The sequence below is a fragment of the Peromyscus maniculatus genome, chromosome 11, assembly GCF_049852395.1.
Source record: "Peromyscus maniculatus bairdii isolate BWxNUB_F1_BW_parent chromosome 11, HU_Pman_BW_mat_3.1, whole genome shotgun sequence".
In the NCBI taxonomy this organism is placed as follows: domain Eukaryota; kingdom Metazoa; phylum Chordata; class Mammalia; order Rodentia; family Cricetidae; genus Peromyscus; species Peromyscus maniculatus.
In genome coordinates this window covers 39617516-39637683 of record NC_134862.1, presented here as the reverse complement: position 1 = coordinate 39637683, position 20168 = coordinate 39617516, and the positions used below count along the sequence as shown (strand labels likewise).

The following is a 20168-nucleotide window of genomic DNA, read 5'->3' as shown; positions in this document are numbered from 1 at the left end:
GGCTGTAAAACAGTCCCTCTTATTTTACAGGTGCTAAATATCATTAGCAAACCTCCAAGACAAGGGATAACCCTGGCTACTAACTACAATCTTTCTCACCACTGGAAGTTCTCCTTTACCTCCGAGACGTGAAGTGCTGCTGGAGTAATGACTTCAGACACACTGTGTATGTGCAGGATGGAGCTGGAGACGGGTCTCTAAGTTCAGATTTGGTCTGTCATGTTTGTTTTATCCTATTGGATTGCTTTTTCTATGAGATGTTTTTATCTGAACCATGAAAGCAGTGTTACATATAATTAGATATGGACAATCCTTTTATACAAAGCAGGAAGGACAGCATCCCTCATTTGCAAATTCTCTTCTGATTATATATTTTTCCTTCACTTGGTGTGTAGATTTCTAGGTGTAGTATGTATGCCGAAATTCTGCAGAAGCTCTAGTCTATCAAGTGAACCAATTTTAGAGAGCTGAATTATTAATGTGGTCAGGTAAACAGTGCTCTTGAACAGTGGATCTTGAAACCAAGTGACTTTGAACTGCCCACAAAAACCAATGATCATCTCTGCAAAATCCTTTAATGTTGATGCCAATTACATCATCTCAATGATTATTTTGGCATTTTTTTTTGGTTCTACATTCCCTGAATTTTATTTCCTAAAACACAAATACATACATACTTAAGAGAAATCACATGACATTATCTACACAAACAGTAAATTTTGCAGCAGTTATTTTTATATTGCCAGCAAAAAAAAAATGCTCTAGTGTGCCAACTAAACTCGGATCTGCTTCAATTTCTATTAACCTTTGCAGAGATACACAGTATCTTATTACATTCTGACAGGATGTAATAAGACACAAAAGAATCCGCATGTGTAATTTGACTTTTACCTTATACCATTAAAGTCTGAAAGGGTCAAATTGCTTATCAGGTAATGGCAAATGACAATAATGTCAGTTATTTCACCTTCTTTCTGAAAGAAAGAAATAGCAGTGACTGTTTTTAAGCTTGCCAAACTTTTGCTAAGATAACACACCGGGAACTTTGCCATGGGATATGCAAAGTAATTTGTTGCATAAAATTCACCTTATGCACATAAAGATTATAAAACTATGTAGAAAACTTAATTGACATCAATGGTCCTATCTTCCATTCACCTCACAAATATTAGCCAGGTATCTACTAAGAATTAGCCATTGCTGCAAGTCTTAAGGGTATGTGTACTGCTTATTGTTTATTGTATGTTTATAGCAATTGTTTATTAAATGATAGATATATTGAATTCATTATCCAGGAACATACACATTACTATATCACTCACAGTGCAGAGGAAGGAGATAGTGAATCACATTTCTTTCTGTTGGAACTTGTGTTTTACATAAGGTATTCGGAGCAGAGTGCCTTGGCTGAAGCAGCAATGGCAGGCACACCCTACCTGTGAGTTGCCGTCTCCTGATTTGGGTTGCTTCACAGTTCTTGGAGCAGGGTGTAAACTTAGACCAAGGGGTGAAGGTGCAGTCTTCCCGACAGGGAATGGTGCATTCTTGCACCAGGGGTGGCATGCCATTCATCTGCTTGAGGCATTCTGTCATTTCTGCAGACTGGTTGTCATCAGAGATGCATGAGACAGCTAGGAAAGAGCACACATTCTATTGTTATCACTTGGATCAAACCAGTGAGGTACTTTTTCTTTGACAAAACAGTAGAAGTCCCCAGTGCTTGAAAATATGTGATTGCATATGGTGTTCAACATAGCTAACCTCACTGCTCCCTGGAAATTAAATTTTTATTGTTGCCATCGGAGGTATTTGAGGATTTAATTGGTTTCATTATTAATCCAAACCTTGCATTGACAGGAACCAAAATAACTTCCAGTAATTTATTGTATTTCCTCCTTAGGAGCATTTGATCCCTAGAGATGGAATAAAAGTAGGAAAGTGTGTCTGTGAAACAAGCTGAGATGAGGGTAAAAAAGGACAAACCCATTGTTAAAAAGTCGTGTGGACATTTGTTGGGCTGGCTTTCTTTTGTTTGGATGGTGGGATGACAGCTAAGGGATGGGAGAAGTTCTGTTGACGTCACAGTACTTAAGGAGGAATTTCTGCTAACTCTAAATAAGCTTTTTTCCTTTTATTAATATTTAAGCATCAGTTAACTTTTTAAATCATTTCTCCAGAATAGCCATAATCTAACCAGATGATTCCCGCAACAAACATCACATCTGTTTCAAGCAGCTTCTCAAAATTTCTCCCACAACCTTTTTCTTTAGAAATGTGTCTAGACATATCATTACTAACAACTATGAGGTAGAATATTTGTGAAATTTTCTTTGATGCTTTGGACTAACATTTAAAATCCTTGATTAAGAACACTTGACACTTTGACTCACTTGATTAATTATGAACTCTGCAAGACATATAGGGTAGATAGCAACTCTACTTAGATAAAAACTTCTCAGTCTCAGCACTATTGGAAATAGACTGGAAAATTTTTTGTAGGTGCCTGATTGTAGGCTGTATAGCGGCTTCCCTGGCCTGTCTACCCATTATCTACTATTAACACATACCACTTCAGGTTGTTACCATCTGAAATGTCCCCAGACAGGCTACTTTTGAACAATTCGTTTCCATGGTTCTGTGCTAGTATATACACTAGTGTCAGCATCTCTGGCAACATAGCTGGGAACACGTTTTTCTCTAAGTCCTCCATATGATTCTGACCCGCCATACACCACTACCCACACTTAGCTATTGGACATGGTATCTGTTTGGTGAGTTAATTTAATAGTTTTTAAACCTTTATATGGTGATGATTTCATTTCCTTTGTATAACTAGAGATACTGTTTAGAGCAGTGGTTCTCAACCTTCCTAATGCCATGACCCTCTAATACAGTTCCTCATGTCGGTGCGACCCCCAACCATAAAATTATTTTCATGGCTACTTCATAACAGTAATTTTTCTCTGTTATGAATTGTAATGTAAATATCTGCTATGCAGGATATCTGATATGTGACCCCTAGCCTAGAGGACAATTTTGTTACTTAGGAACATCCATATGGTTTCTTATGAGGACTGAATTTGTGTACATTCCCATCTCCAGTGTACAAGAATTCCTTTTCCTCTGTCCCCAGTTTCCAGCACTGTAAACGTATGTTATCTTTTGGTATATTTCTGAGCAATCTTTATAAATACATTTATTGATATGTATTTGTTGCATAGAGTCCTAGGCTTCATTTGAACGTGTTCATATTAGTATAAAATGTATTTTGACACTGAACCATACAATTAGTTTCCCTCCTCCCTTTTCCCCCCCTCTTTTCCTCCCCCTTTCTTCCGTTCTCCATTCCCTTCCTATCCCTCGTTAGTGCCATCATTCCCTTAGACAATTACACTTCTATTTTTATGCCATACATGTTTATATATATGATTTTATGTATTTTATAAAATATAGGGTCCATCAATAGTAGAAAACACACATCACATTTATCTTTTCGAATTTGATGTAATTTGGTTAAAATGATAATCTGAAGTTGGATAAATTTTCCTGTAGATTGGATAAGTTTGTTCTTTATGACAAAATACATAAAATTCTTTTGTGCATATATAACACATCATCTTTTACATTTAAATTTTTATTTTTTAAGACTTCTATACATCAATATCATATTTATATCATTTTCACCTCTTTCATTCCTTTCCAACTTATGCCATGTCTCACTCCTCTCCCTCTCAAATTCATGACTTTTTCTTCTTTAATGTTGTTACATAACACACACACACCACACACACACACACACACACACACACACACACGCGCGCGCGCGCGCGCGCGCGCGTTATCAGATTCTCTAGAAATGGAGTTATGGATGGTGGCAGATCACCGTGTGTGTTCTGGGAACTGAACCTGGAACTTCAGCAAGAGCAACAAGTGCTTATAACCACCGAGTCATCTCCCCAGCCCCCTGAATCGGGTAGCATGATTGATTCCCAATATTTAGTTTTTAAATTCTTTGTACATTCTAGGTATTAATTGTCTATCGAAGCTTTCTCCCATCCAGTGGGCTTTTGCTTCATTCCTTCCTTTTCTGTGCAGGAGCTTTTCAGCTTCACAGACTCAAATGACCAGGTGGGGGCATGACTTCACAAGTAACTAGAGTCACTTTCAAGAAGCTGGGGCCTATTCCTGCATCTTGAAATGATTTCTTGAGTTGTTCTCCCTAACAATTTCAGAATTTTAGCTCCGATTTGAAGGCCTTCGATCCAGTGGGAGTTGGTTTGTATAGAGGTGTGAGACAGAAATCTAATTTCATTCGGTCTCCTCACACAATCTCTTGAAGACGTTCTCTTCCTTCACGGTTTTAATTTTTTCACTGGGAAGGTCTTTCCTCTCTCTATGTTAACTTCATTTTTAGGTGTTTTATTAGTTCATTTAGGTGTTTCCTAGGGCTGTGATGACTGATGACTGAGGTTGTCTTCCTGTTCTTGTACTAAAGCATGTTTATCATTGGCATATGGGGTCAGGGGTGGGGGCAACTGATTTTCACTGTTGACTTTATAACTTGTCAAGTTTCCCTGAGTGTTTATCAGCTGTAAGAGTTTTCACACGGAGTCTTTAGGGTCTTTTCTATGTAGGATCATGCCATTTGAAATAAAAAAAAATAATTTGACATTTTCCTTTCCTAGTCACATCCTTTTAATTTCTCTCTTGTACATTATTGCTCTAGCTAAGTTTTCAAGCACTAACTAATTAATAAGGTGGAGGAGTGGACACCCTTTTCCTATTATGATTCTGGTAGAAATGCTTTCAGTCTCTTCCCATTTACCATGCCATTGGCTTTACATTTCTCATATATAGCCTTTACCTTATTGTGATGGGTTCCTTCTATTTTTCATCATTTCAGGGCACTTGTTGTGAAGGGATACTGGATTTTTTTTTTGCAGAAGCCTTTTCCTTGCATATATTGAGATGATTGTGTAATTTCTGTCCTTAAGTCTACTTACATGCTGAAAAATAGTTATTGATTTGCATGTGTTGAACCAATCTTGCACACTTGGGAAGAAATCAACTTGCTCATAATGAATGATATTTTGATGTGTTCTTGAATTTAGTTTGCCAGTATTTCATTTAGACCTTTTGCATCTACCATCATCATGGAAAATGTTCTATAATTTTCTTTTTTGTTATGTTCTCTGATTTTGGAACCGGGGCAATACTGGCTCCATGAAAATAGCTTGGTTGCTTTCTTTCTTTTTCTAATTATGGATTAGTTTGAGGTGCACAGGTGGTAGTCCTTCTTTGAAAATCTGGTGGGAATCACAATAAGTCCATCTGGCCTTGTATAGTGTTTTTTTTTTTTTTTAAAGCAGGGAGACTTTTTTTCTGTTGCTTCAATTTTCTTGTATTTAAGAGATTTGTTTGTTAAGCTGTTTATATTATCCTGGTTTAATTTGTTATGTGCTATATGTCTAGAATTTTACCCATTACTTTTTAATTTTGTGGTTTATTACAATATATTTTAAAGTATATTTGCCATACTGTTAAAAAATCACAGTTGGGGCACTTTTTATTACAATTCATTAATAGATGCTATGTGATAAAGTGCAATGATCCCTAAATGCAGGATCAATGCAAGTAAGAACACTATAAACATCTGTAATGCAGGGAGAGTATAAATTCATGCCCCTTTCAGTGTCCTATTCTTATTGTATTCTAAATTTCTTACTTTATTTGGAGCTCAAGAGAGAGCAAGTTTATGTGAATACTACAAATCCTTTTTAGAGCTGGTGCAAGCTAAAACCATTTAATGCTCTAAGGCCAAGAAACTAGTCCATATGACAATGGAAACACACAATACTTCCCATTTGTACATCTGCTCTGAAGCAGGTGGAGCTATTCATTCATTTCAATTATTTTTCGTTTTGTTTTTTATCCACATCTTGGTAAAAAAAAATTCATTGCACATCAAGCCAACATCACCTGCATCTTCTTTGTTGGGAATATCACAGTCAATGACAAATATAGCAAAATACATTATCTAATGTAGGGCACAAACAAATGTTATTTGAATTGCACATTTAGATAACCAATTTTGAGTCAATTTAGAGAACTATGTCCTGCCAAGTTAATTTTTTTCCAAGATGACAATACGCTGAATAACAAGACAAGAAATTTAAATAATTATAAAAAGCACCAGCATCTGAAATATAATCCCTGATGTATATCAATGAGAATTTTGTCAACGACAAGAAAATACTTTATTCCTTTTCTATAATTTCTCATGAATAAGTTTAGAATTGGGATGCTATGACAAATAAAAACTTACTGATACTTTGATATTTTACAAACCATCTAAATTGGAATGCACTGGATTTGCAAAGTCTATACTAAACTATTAGAAAATAGTAAAGGAATGAATAAGGAAGTAAGAGAACCAAGAACCCATGCATGGTGGAAGAGGTCATAGACACTGGAGGAGAAATAATGCTACCATTTTGCTAAACTGGTAAGTATCCAACTTCCTCTGAAACTGTTATCTTTACACTCACAGCTAAGTATAGCTTTCACCCCTCAACCTAACAGCATTCTTTTTACAACAGAATGAATCTATCGCAAAGAACCATAAGTGGCCTAGATATAGAGAATGAGATGTGGACTGCCCATCCCCAAAGGGGACATCTGTAACATAGCCCTTACACCCAAGGCTGGAAAGATCTTAAGAGACAACTAGGAAGATTGCTAAAAAATATTGTCTTTTGGAATTGACATGGAGGCTACACCCCCAATCTTCTAAGAAAATTATTACCTACACAGCATCACACCAGCCGATGTTCCAGCATAGATGGGCAAAGACACACAAAGTCCCACCCCTACTTATAGAGCTGCTGATTGATGTAAGGAGAGTGAGTTTTCTTCAAGGATAAGTACCCTGATAAAGTCATGCTGAAGAAGTCAGCCCCACAACCAAGTATGCAGTGGCAATATTAACTGGACTTATCAGGGTGTGTGTGTGTGTGTGTGTGTGTGTGTGTGTGTGTGTGTGTGCACATGTGCCTGTGTGTACATGCAGACACATAAGTATACATATATGTGTATATGATGTGTATATGCATATATAATTATAAAAAAGAGGGCATAAATTTGAAAGGTTGATGTTAGGGGACACAAGGGGAGGTGAGAAGGGGAGTAATAGGTGGGTATGATGAAAATACATTATGTTCATGTATGTAATTCTCAAAAAAAGTAAGAAGAAGGTGGTAAGAAAGATAATCTATAGCATCCGATTGAATTCTCCATGTCACCAAATGGCAAAGGTACAGATATCAACTGCAAACTCAGAGGACTTAGGTCTGTTATTTCACTGTTCTTACTTTAGTCTTATTACCTTTAAAATATGTACAAGACCTTCCATGAAAATAGAGTGGTGAATTCTAAATGATGTCTTACATATACTATAGGCTCAATACATTCTATCATGATTATACTTTAAATGTCTTTTGAATATAAGCAAGCAAATGTGCATGCAACACATTTACACACAGCAACACGTGTACACACACACACACACACACACACGCTGTTCTGTTGTGCGATATTTTGTTTGTGTTCTGATGAATAAAGCTTGCCTGAAGATCAGAGGGTGGAGCTAGTCACTAGTTAGTCATAGAGGCCAGATGGTGGTGGCTCATGCCTTTAAACCCAGCACTTGGGAGGCTCACACCTTTAATCCCAGTAGTTGGGAGGCTCACACCTTTAAATCCCAGTAGTTGAGAGAGGCTCACACCTTTAATCCCAGCACTAGGGAGGCAGAGAGAGGAAGTGACAAGGTGGGGTGGGGACAAGATCTGGGCCTTTTCAGTGGGAGGATCTGGAGACGTAAAAAGTCACTGGTGGCTGATCCTCTCTGATCTTCCAAGTTATTACCCTGATATTTGACTCCTAGTTTTTATTGATAAGACTAATTAGATTCATGATTCACTGGTCCCCGTGCCCTGTTTGTCACCTAGCCGCCCTCACTATCTGAAGGGTAAAGCAGGTGAACACCTTGCTTCAACTGCCATTGATTAACATGCTACAGTTATCGACAGTCATCACTAATCAACTAATAGACCATAGATGGTGTGACCTCATGCATAGCATTAACAGGACTGTGTTGAGCAGATCAGTGGTATATCATTCCTATGTAAGACAGTGTGGTAGTGTAATCCAGTATAGTCATCCAAGGTCTCTAGGGGTCACAGAATGTGTATTGTTGAAGCAGGAAACTTGATAACACCCACAGCCCTTGAGGTCCATATTTCTGTTATAGAAACCCAATGTGAGCAGCAACTGGAAAAACACAGGCTATGCATTCATCAGTTTTGACTAGGAATTATGGTTTTCACATTTATTTCAAATTTTTTAATGTCAAGTGTGAAAATATCATTGGAAATGAAAAACATGAACAAGTGACAATTGAGCCTTTAGAGAAATGCTCTAATATAAATAATTGTATTGATAAGAACTTATTGAATGTTCATTGGATTACCCTGTAGGATAGGAAAGTGCTAAATAAAATACAGAGTAAGCAGGTTACGGCCCTTGAAAATAATCATGGGAAACGAAGTCTGGGGAAATGCAGAGAGAAAACACTAGAATGAATGGAGAGACCCAGAAGCCAGAGGCATTAGCTAATTCCATACCCTTTCCATTGTACAACCCACAGGCAGAAGATATTCTTAAACTACATTCCTTGCATGTAACCAATGATATGGCTCTGTGACTGCCATTAACAGTGTGTGGTCTCCTTAAGTCAGACAGCAAGTCAGAAGCAAGAGTCTACTTATGAAACCACAGACTTGAGTGTCAAACAGAACTAAGGGTGACCACACACTCTTTGCAATGGACTCAGCAGTTTATGTACTGCTCTTCAGACTCAAATTATTCAAGAAAATAGGCTGGTTATTGCCATTATTAAATGGTATAAATCTACTGATAAATCCACTGAGGTGAATTGCTTAACACAAAGCCAAGCACATGTTACATTAATTATATGAGCCCAGGATTAGAACACTGTATTATCACTCAAATAACTACTTCAACAGAATTAAGAGGCAGGTAAGAGTTCACTCTCTCCAGTTCTTGGCTCAAGAAGGACCTGCCAAATCTCATTGACCCACTTGAGTCCTAAGTGTGATTGGAGCCTTTGACTACAATGCAGAGTTCAGTAGCCTCGTCTAAAAGCAGCAGGGCCTCTGGAGGATACTGTGTATTATGAGTAAAGCTGTGTGATCTACTTAGTATCTATAGGAATGAGGATTGTATGCTATAGCAAAAAATCCCAACCCCAAGGAAAGGTAGAAACTTAAATCCAAGGCCTGATGGGAACTCTTCCTGGAAATGCTAAGATTCAAGATCTTCAAGAACACTGAGGAAGGGAGTGAAGTGAAGATGGAGAAAGTGAAGACTGTATATAAAAGTGTTGGTCATCTTACACATACAGGGTAGTCATGTCCACTATAAAAGCTACTAGGCTCTTCTCTGCTAATGCTAAATTAAGGAGGATTTAAATATTAGTAAGACTTTAACTCATATGGCAAAGGTCTTCCAATCATGATAACAATTCGGGCTTTATTACTGATGGAAAGAGCAGTGAATTTAAGGTGCAAAAAATAGTAATGTCTGAGGACCAGAAGTAAACCCATTAAAAGTCATTTTCCTCCTATGCAGTGTGGTTGAGATACTATATCTTGCTTATAAACTTTGATTGTGCATACCTACCTACAACTTCTGACCCACAGGATTGTTTAAATCAATCTATCCAGTTGCTCACACACTGAGGTGAACACACACACACACACACACACACACACACACACACACACAGAGAGAGAGAGACAGAAAGAGAGAGAGAGAGAGAGAGAGAGAGAGAGAGAGAGAGAGAGAGAGAGAGAGAGAGAAGCACGAAGAGATCAGAATGCTAACAAAGGCATCATGTATGCACAGGAGGATCCAGATATGTATACATACAAGTACACATATGCATAATGATAGATACACCTGATTTCTTCTACTAGGGCATGGAAATGACAGCTACAGGGAAGAAGACAGATAATAGGAGAACATTGTCCTTTCCATAATGGTAATAACCCAGGGAAAGCTTTGGTTGAGGGTATGGACCAAGTATGGACTTAGGTGTTGAATGAATATAATATATAATGGGGCACTTAAGAACATTAAGCCGTGGCTGAGGATTTATCTCTGAGAGAGTCACTTGGACTTCATCTTAGTTGAATTCTAAGCCCTGGATTCTTCAGATCACGACAAATTACTTGCAGGCCACAGTCCAGGGGAAAATGTCTCTCTCGTGCTTTCCAGCCTCCCAAGCACTTTCCTGTACTGGTAGGAAATGATTTCCACTGGGGTAAAGAGACGGGTTCTCTTCCACCTTTCCTGTCATGTATTTCCAACTGGACTGATCTCTAAGGGAAGTGGTAATTCAATCCCTCATTACATTTTCATTTATTATACTTGTAAGATTGCTGGCTTCACTGGAGATGGTCACACTCCTAGGTAAAAGTATTGAAAACAGCTTCAGAAGGATCTCGTCATTAGGCATTACTTTAAATTCAGCTTTCTTAAGCTCTGGGCAGATAGCTTTGAGTGGCTGCAGGGACTATGAGACTTCTTTGACAGAAATAAAGAATAAATAAATTAAACAATTAAAATTAAATAAATAAAAAAATCAGGTGTCTTAGACTGGCTGTGGCAGGGGGACCTGAAATTCTCCCCAAACCTTGATATCTATATCTGCCTATTCTAGTGTCTATTCAAGTAAGGAATGCATGGGGAGACTAGAGGGGACATGAGTGTTATTAATTACTAGAAGAGGTCATAGAGCATAAGACATTTGTAAATTCAGGAACAGAAACAAGAAAAAACTGACGTGAATTCTGTGAGTATTTGAGTCTTTAAAATGGAGGATGAACTGATAACTGAAATCGCAGATTTTTTGGCTGTTACTAAATGGCTGGTCCTGCCCCCTTTCACCTCTAATCTTTGATATCCAGGCACGCTGTGATAAGTTTCTCCTCTTTTCAATTATGCTGTGATGAGGACAAGGGTTAGTGGCCTTATGACAGGAAATGATAATGTTCTGCCTGGAGACAAGATAAGGATGGAGCCTGATCCTTCAGATCTGTCCCAGCTCATCACCTTCACCAAGGACATCCAAATTACTCTTGTAAAGTTGCTTCTGACCAGAGTTCAGCCCTAATCATGGAAAGAAAAGGCGAGAATGAATTTCTTTCAAGAGGTCATGGTCCCCAGGACTGAGTCTACAAGCATTGCTGTCCTACAAAAGTGGGTGGCCTCGGATGAGGATTAGAACTCCCTGCACTCACATGCAGGAGCTCTGCAAGTGGGTCGCAATAGCTCAGCAAGCAAACTGTCTTGACCCATTTTCTGTACATGTGCTCCAATTGCGCAGATGTAAGAAGCATGAAAATAAAAATCCACAATGCCCAGGCTCTCCAAGAGCACAGCAGCAGAGCCTCGGGCATTGAGTAGTCAGAAGGGTCCAGAAAGGAACTATGCATGAATGGTAAATAGGATGTGTTCAGGGGGCCAGAACACATGGTGCCTACAAGGAGAAAAAAGTGTCAAGTGAGCTAGCTGGCTTTCTATTCTCACTGCTGCTTTCTGTAGACCGTTCACCAACAACGTTGGCATTGCACATTCAGTCCGATGTATGAGGTAGCAATGCCAAGTTGTTGGTACCTTGAGGAAAGAATTTAGAACACAAGAATTGTTTGTGATCTCAAAGAGCTAAAAGCTATAACTTAAAATTTAAAAAATATATACAAAGTCAGGTCTGTCCTCCTACCATAACAAATAGTTGACCACAATGATGGGGTAGCCAAAGTCCCTGGTCCTTTAGTAAGAGGAACGTTTCTGTGATGTTTCTGATCCTGCTTTTGTCCAGGGTGTGTTAGTTGATTGTTACTGATGTAATAAATGGCCAATTAAGTGAGTGGGTGAAGAGGAATTCATTCTATGAGAGTTCTCACAATTAAAACTCTAAAATTTGCCTTCAGCCAAAATGGCAGCAGGTCAGGTTCATCTAGCAGGCTCTGCTAGAGAGTTTGTGGACTTGTCTTTCTCAATTTCCAGAGGCTACCTCCATTCCTAGCTCACAGTCCCTTACTCTGACTTCACTTCCAAAAATATCTTCACTTCTCTTCCTATCTGCCCCTGGGGCTCCATTACAATATCACTGTAGCTAGTCTTTTTCTGTCTCTTCAGCTCCAAAAGAATGACATGGAGACTTATTAATTATGAAAGCTCAGCCTATAACTTAGGCTTATTTCTAATTAGTTCTTATAACTTAAATTAACCCATTTATATTAATCTATGTGTTGTCACATGACTCATGGCTGTTATTTCTTCTCTTGCATATCCTGCCTGTTCCACGTTTCCTGGCATCTCCACTTTTCTTCTTCCCAGAGTCCTCTCTGTCCTTCTACTTACCTATTGGCCATTCAGCTTTTTGTTGCATTAATCACAGCAATACATTTTGACACTGTACAAATATCCCACAACATGTCACCTCCCACAACCCTCTCCTAAGAATTACTGTGATGAAAAGCTGTCTGGAGAAACCCACAGGATCTCAGATTAGTAGTTTTAACAAATCCAGGTCTATAAAATATCTTTTACCATTGTGGTTAACATATTCTCAGGATTATGATTTAGATATCATGAGGACCAATATTCAGTCTACCATAATGAGTATTACCTTATCCATAAAAATGAGAATGACCTTTAATCCCAGCACTCGGGAGGCAGAGGCAGGCGGATCTCTGTGAGTTCAAGGCCAGCCTGGACTACAGAGTGAGTTCCAGGAAAGGCGCAAGGCTACACAGAGAAACCCTGTCTCAAAAAACCAAAACCAAAACAACCCAAAACAAAAAAACAAAAAAACAAAAAAAAAAAGAGAGAATGAAATCAACATCACCTACTTCCAATGGTTGAAAAAAAAAACCAGACTTGGCATTCAGGTTTAATGTGACTTTCCACATTTCCTGCTCTTACAATACTTGTTTTTGTATAGTAATTCAGATTGCTTTATTCTACCTAGCCTACCCATAGAGCTATATCCATATATGCAGCTGGGATCTCCTTCAGGGAAACAAACTGACTTATTTCTTACTATAGATGAATCATAATTAAGCATGCACATCTGCATCAAACAAAAGCACATTCCAATGACAAATGCAATTATTTGAATTATGGAAAATGCAAATCCACTTTCCCTTATCCAAGTCTCATGGCTCAATTGCAGGTTTTTAAATGAGAGGAAATCTCTTCAGCAGAGTATTAGGGTTGAGAATGTAGGAAGAGTAGCTGGGAGAAATTGAAAGCCCTGCATCCTTGGCAATAAGGCTGTCAGTGCTAAGAAAAGTGTTGTTCAACTTTTCGCTGGAGACATACTCTTAGCTCTCCACCTCAAGTAATGACAGAAGCTTTGGACCACTCTCTATCATGCCCAAGATTCATCCTCTGGCCAGGGTAAGGAGGCACATTGATATGGCTGCAAACATCTTTTGGCTAAAGGCCTTCCTTGCTCATCTCTGCCGGAATACTTAGGCTACGAGGAAGGCTAAAGAGTCTTCTCAACCTTCCTAATACCGCAACCCTTTAACACAGTTAAACCCAACCGTAAACTTATTTTTGTTGCTACTTCATAACTGTAATTTTGCTGCTGTTGTGAATCATAATGTAAATATCTGCTATGTGATCCCAAAGGAGTCACCACTTACAGGTTGAGATCCGCTGTTTGAGAGTCTAGAAACTAGACCTTTACTCAGATGGCCAGAGCTGTGGCAAGACAGAAGAAGTAGGAAGAGTGTCCATCTAGCACCGTTTCTACAGCACAGGTGACTTTCTGGCCTTTTGGACTAGCTAGTTTTGTGTGTCAACTTGACACAAGCTAGAGTCATCAGAGAGGAAGGAGCCTCAGTTGAGGAAATGCCTCTGTATGGCATTGTATCTGAATGAGATCCAGCTGTAAGGCATTTTCTTAATTAGTGACCAATGGGAGAGGGCCCAGCCCATGGTGGGTGATGCCATCCCTGGGCTGGTTGTCCTGGGTTCTATAAGAAAGCAGGCTGAACAAGCCAAGGGGAAGCAAGCCAGTAAGCAGCACTCCTCCATGGCCTCTGCATCAGCTCCTACCTCCAGGATCCTTCCCCGTGTGAGTTCCTGTCCTGGCTTCCTCCAGTGATGAACAGGAATATGGCAGTGTAAGCCAAATAAACCCTTTCCTCCCAAACCTGCATTTCGGTCATGGTGTATTTTCACAGCAACAGAACACTGACTAATTCACCTTCCCAAGCCAGCTTTCCATTCACAATGATGCCCAGACAATCTCTTTTGGATAGAAATCATCTGAACGCATGTGCGGAGTGGGGGGAAACTGACCCCTCTCTAATTTAGTCCATTCATAAGATGTCCAACAATTCCTTTGCTGTGACAATCAGCAGCAGCAGCAGCAGCAAAGATGTTTTTACTTGCTACTTCTCCAAATCAATCAATGTGGAAGTTAAAGCCAGTTCCGGGCATACCCTATGTGCTTTCCCTCTTGTAGTTAATTGTTCTCTGTGCAGAGCCTGGTGGGGAGCACAGTATCTGGGGGCTTCGTTCTGCAAAACCAGTGTTTGAGGAAAGCATAGGCTTGTGATTACATGCTGACTGACATACATGCAACTTTTGAGTGGGAGCAGCGTGAGTTGTGGAAATTGAATTAAACAATAAACCTGTAATTGCTTGTTAGGGTGTTTTAATTGACTCCTAAGTACCATATGTGGAGCTGCGTGGCTGCAGGAGCCCAATTATAAGCTTGCTTATGGAAAGATACAACTCATTTTGCATGTTGGAAATATATTCCCCAATTATTGTTGCCCTCTCAGAATAGAAGAATTTTCAAATAAATAAAGAATTCCTGTTAAGCTTCTAATACACACTTAGTCCCTAGGTAACCTAGAAGCATTTTATTTAGGTTCTAATACAAGATCAGAAAATATGCAGTTTTTTAAAAAAATGCTCTTTTGCGTTATTCCCAAGCATTTGTTGAGCCCTGGAGCCCTCAATGTTCCCTGCTAACTAAAGAAATGTGCACAGCCAGGGTTCTTGGCTTCAAGCTATTTGAACCCTCACTACGAACTCCTGATGAAAATAAACACTCCAAGAGAAAGAGTAAAATAAAATGACAAACAATTCATAAATATGATATAAAGAAGCATGAATACATGTGTGGTTCCCAGAGGAGAAAGGAAGATGAGGTGGAATACTAGCTGCTGATCTGATGAGGACCATTCCAGATGGGATGTTGGAATTTGGGTCAAGTTATCCAGTCACAGTGGGAGAACGGACACCAGGACCAGCTCTGGGCTTTGGGGGTGTGGGGTAAAGTGGGGATTACAGATGACAGATGATGCAAGGTAACCTTGGTCAATGCAGAAAATCAGAAGCTTCCATCTGGGGAAAGAGCTAGGATGGGAATGAATAACCAGAGAATCCTAAGTCCAAGGAGAGGGAAAAAAATTAAGATAAAAAGTAACCTGAGGGGCCAAAGAGTTGGCTTGGTTGTTGTTTTTCTGGAGAACCTGAGTTTAGTTCCTAGCACCTACATGGGGGGTCTGACAACCACCTGTAACTCCAGTTTCAGAGGATCAGATGCCATCTTCTAGTCACTTCAGTCACTACATGCACATGGGACACAGATATGCAGGTAGGCAAAATATTCATAAACAAAATACAAAGAAAATCTAAAGAAAAACATTAAGATTGCAAAATGTTTTTTAAACAATTGCTCAAAGGTGGTGTTTGCAAGAAGTGACTTTGAACCACACCAATCTCCATCAGCTGCAAAGAAACCATCAAAATAAACACGTAAGTTCAAACTGTAGTTTACTGGCAAGAATGCCAGAAAAGTATCTTTTTGGTTTACACATAGTGTGTATGCATGTTCACGTGTGAGTGCAAATGTGTGCAGAAGCCTGGAGTTAATGTCAATGCTTATCTACTTTATATGTTGAAGCAGGATCTCTTCCTGGGAATAAAGCAAAAGGTAGCATTTCTGCTAGACTGGCTAGCCAGCTTGCTCTGGGAATCCTCCTATCTTTACCTTCACAGTGTTGTGATTACTGGCAGGTCACAAGGCCCATCTGGCTTTTAACATGGGTTCCAGGGATTTGAACTCAAGTCCTCACACTTGCACACCAAGGACTTTATCCACCAAATTGTTTTCCCAGCCCCCAAGACAAATATCTTAAACTTCTGTCCAACTAGATCAAATGGATATTCATGCTGGATGGAAGGAGAGTAGTGTGTGCTGTGAAAATTCCACTTTGAAAGATCTTCCTCAACCATGCTTTCCATTAGGCCACCTCTGTGAATCCTTCCAGGAGAGGAATGTTAAAGCCTGCATTTGAGAAGATCATTATAAATGCACGTAAATCACACGCAGTTAAAAAGGTTTGCCAGCAATCATTCTAAATTAAGACACATCAGTGAGTAGGATGGGAGGGAGGGGAGATCATTGCAACCAATCTCGCTAATTTTTAGTTTTGAATAGGTTGGTGACACTGTCCTCAGCTTTATGGCACCTCAGGTAAACTGCATTGATCTCAGTTGACTTTCCCCATTAAATGTACTTCAGCAGGAAATGACTGCTAATGAGTTTGGGGTTTCTTTGAGGGGGACAAGGTAAATGAAAGTACTGTAGAATTCAATCTTAGTCGTGGTGGCACAACTCTGAGGATATGCTAAAGCTCTATCAAATAATAAATTTTAAAAGTAGATTTCATTTCAACAAGGAGGCTATTAAAAATTCAGAATCTTAAATAAATAAATGTCACTTTAGAAAAACAATCCAGATACCATTCCACAAAATCACTCAATTCCATCTTAGATTTCTAGGGATCATGGGAATTACATGAATTTAGAAGGTAGTAAAGAAATTATATGCCCAAATGTTATGCTCAAAAAAAATGTTTATATAAAATTCATAAACGGCTAGGCTGGAGAGATTGCTCAGCACTTAGAAACAGGTACTGCTTTTGCAGAGGTTTGCAGCACCCACCTTGAGCAGCCCACAGTTCCCCGGATCTCAAGCTCTGTAGCATCCTCCACCCTCTTCTGGACACCTAGGATACCTACATTGACAAGTGCATATACCCACACAGAGATGCTCATGTACATACATAATTTAAAAACTTTAAAAATAATGTACCATAAAGTTGATACTTTATTATTATTTGGGGGCTTGTTCTTTTTTCTTTGATGGGATTTTGCAGTTCTTTTCCATTCTGTTTTTGTTGTTTTGTTTGATTTTGGTTCGGGGTGTGAATTGCTGAAACAATCTGTGTTAGCCTAGTCTTTTCTCAAACTAACATTCTTTCTGGGTCTGCCTTTTAATGCTGGGAAAACACGTGTACTATTATGCCTGGAATAATGTAGTTTGTTTACAGAATTATGTCCTGTAAATTTTAATTTTTAAAGTTTTCTCTCCATTTAGTTATAATAAAAACAATGCATCTATCAGATTCTGGTATGTTATTAGTCAAGCTGGAACTCTGGTAGGAGGCAGTCAGCTGACTATCCCATGTAAACAGAATTTCTGTCCTAAGAGATTTCTCTAAGGCTCATAATCTAAGTAGATTTCCTCATTTCCAGGGGTAGGGAAAGTCAGCAGATACACAAATAGTTATGAGTCAACTGCGTCTGAACATATTCATAATATCCAAGCACAGGGTATCTATTTGCTGTTTAAATTTCTTACCATGTTGTAAAAATCTAACTTCTCTCATAAATGTGAGTTATTCTTTCTTAGCTTCTTTCTAAATCATAGCCTCATTAGAGAAGTAAACTAATGATGAGGTGCTTTCTAGCGTTTCCAAGTCATTTTTCTCATCACGATTAAAAGACATCCGATTCCTTCAGAAATGTGTCTCACATTTGAATTTTGTACCTTATTGTGAATGGAATCCTCAGTTGAAATCATATGAACATTTTTGACATTTCTTTTTTTTTATGTGAAAAAACTCAGGCACTCTCAATTCTACAGACTGTTACCTCTTACTATTGGAGTGCTAGATGCTTTATGTTCCTCAAACCCCTATTTTATGTACATGTACGAGGAGGAAAATGCATATTTGATGGGTCTGAGAGAATAAATATGCTAATTCACACACTGCATGTAGAAGGTGATTTATCCCACTTTTAAAGGAATGTGGCAGTATTTACGTAAGTTTTCACCTGTATCTCTGCAAACAGCTGTTATGCAAGCAACTTCCCAGTCAGGAGAAAATTTTAAAAACGGGGGCAGGAGCTAGATAGGTTTTAATAGTTGCTTTGGGGTTGACAGATGATATGCTTTGTCATCTGCTATAGTTCATAAAAATGTCGCTGGGAAGAGTGGTGCCACAGCATTGCAGCAAATAATGACAGATAATTTAAAATGTACTTAGAGAGTGAAAGGTAAGACTCTTAAAAAGCTTGTCTGTAACTGAAACTCTAACTGTATGTGCCATAATATAAGCTCTCTGCAGAACACATGCTGTATCGTTTATCAGAAAGCTAAACTTTGGATCATATAATTATTCTAGTAGCAGCGACTAGGCACCAAATGAGATGTGAAACATGAATTGAGGAATAATTTGGCGTTCTATATTAAAAAACAAAAGCAAAGACCCCAGATATTAATTACCAAATTGCTACAGAGAACAATAAACTACTAGAATATCCACATATATTTTCACCACACTTCAGAGGGTGCTACATTTTTTGGGGGATTCTGGCTACTCAGAAAGTCTTCTAAGGAATCTCACTTTGCTGTTTAAGTATTTTCCTGTTTCCCACTGAAGTGTACCATCTGTATGTATCCTGATGTGCACTTGATACACACTTTAATAAAGGTCTGCAATGTCCTTTATTAAAGGATCAGGTCAGAATAATTGGCACACAGACTGCCGAAGACATTTGTCATTCCTTTGTATGGAAAACAAAACCATCTTAGCTATTTTGAAATACTCAATTAATTGCTGTCAACCAGAGTTACCCACTGTGCATTAGCAGACTATTCTGTTATTGGGTAACAATGTGCCTTTCTCTACAGACATTCCTCTTGTGCCTCACTGTGAGTACTCATGCTTTACATCCAATCATTATCCCCATCATTAAAATAGATTGTCTATTAGTACAAAGCCAACGCCATGTCAAGAAGGTATTTGTTTTCATTTTGTTTTGTTTTTTACCTGCCTAGACCCTGCCAAAATGCTGCTGGAAGTGGGTTTATTCATCTTCATATCCTCTGTGGTCCCTCTGGAAACTGTGCATTTGCTACAATCTTTATGAAAAACACATTCATTACACTTCAATTTTGTTCTAGAATCTCAAACTTAATAAAATCCTGTAACACAAGGCTGAGTAATGGTAGATTCAGAGGATCACATCACGCTGTAGTTCTTACGTAGTGCATATCTGCACTGGTAATTCAGCTTAGTGCCTCACACAATGTGTCTCAGTGAAGAACACCACTCTTTCTGTAATACGTAGACATACTCCTGAGAAAAAAACAATAAACAATGGGACAATGAATCTATTCTAATGCAAAAGGGAATTCTTCTGGTGACAGGCTTTCCATCTAGGATAATGGTATTTAACCTTGGACTTATTTTTCATTGTAAACAACCGATGTTCTGGTTATGTGTAATTGGATTTGCTTAAAGTGATAGACATTTCAAAATCAAAAATAAATGACCTCTGATTTCTTGTGTACAACTCTTACCTGCGCAAGTGAGCTAACAATAAAACACGTTTTCAAATGCCTTACCAATTGTAAGAACTTAAAGTAGGAAACTAACCCATTTTTACCATTGAGCACTGAATGTAGCTAACCCTAATGCAAGAATATATAATTCATACATCTTGCTTTAGTTTAAATTTAAATTGTCTAATGATTTAAAACTTAACTAACTTGTAACCAGATTTTCTGAAATAATACATGGATTTACCCTTGACTGGAACTTGCTTTAGGCCATAGTCTCATGATAGAAAATATATGATAGTAACCTGAACCACATCACTGACTCTCTGGAAGCAGTATAGAATACAACAGAGGCTGGGAT

The 20168-nt window shown here is 38.6% G+C and overlaps 1 protein-coding gene across 1 annotated transcript in view; it reads right to left on the bottom strand.

Moving 5' to 3' along the window:
* Thsd7b (thrombospondin type 1 domain containing 7B) overlaps positions 1 to 20168 on the bottom strand; it is an 852383-nt gene that overhangs the window by 240794 nt on the left and 591421 nt on the right. The window contains exon 13 of the mRNA XM_042258057.2: positions 1437 to 1631. Within this exon, the coding sequence (XP_042113991.2) occupies positions 1437 to 1631 (195 nt within the window). The remainder of the gene's footprint in view (positions 1 to 1436; positions 1632 to 20168) is intronic.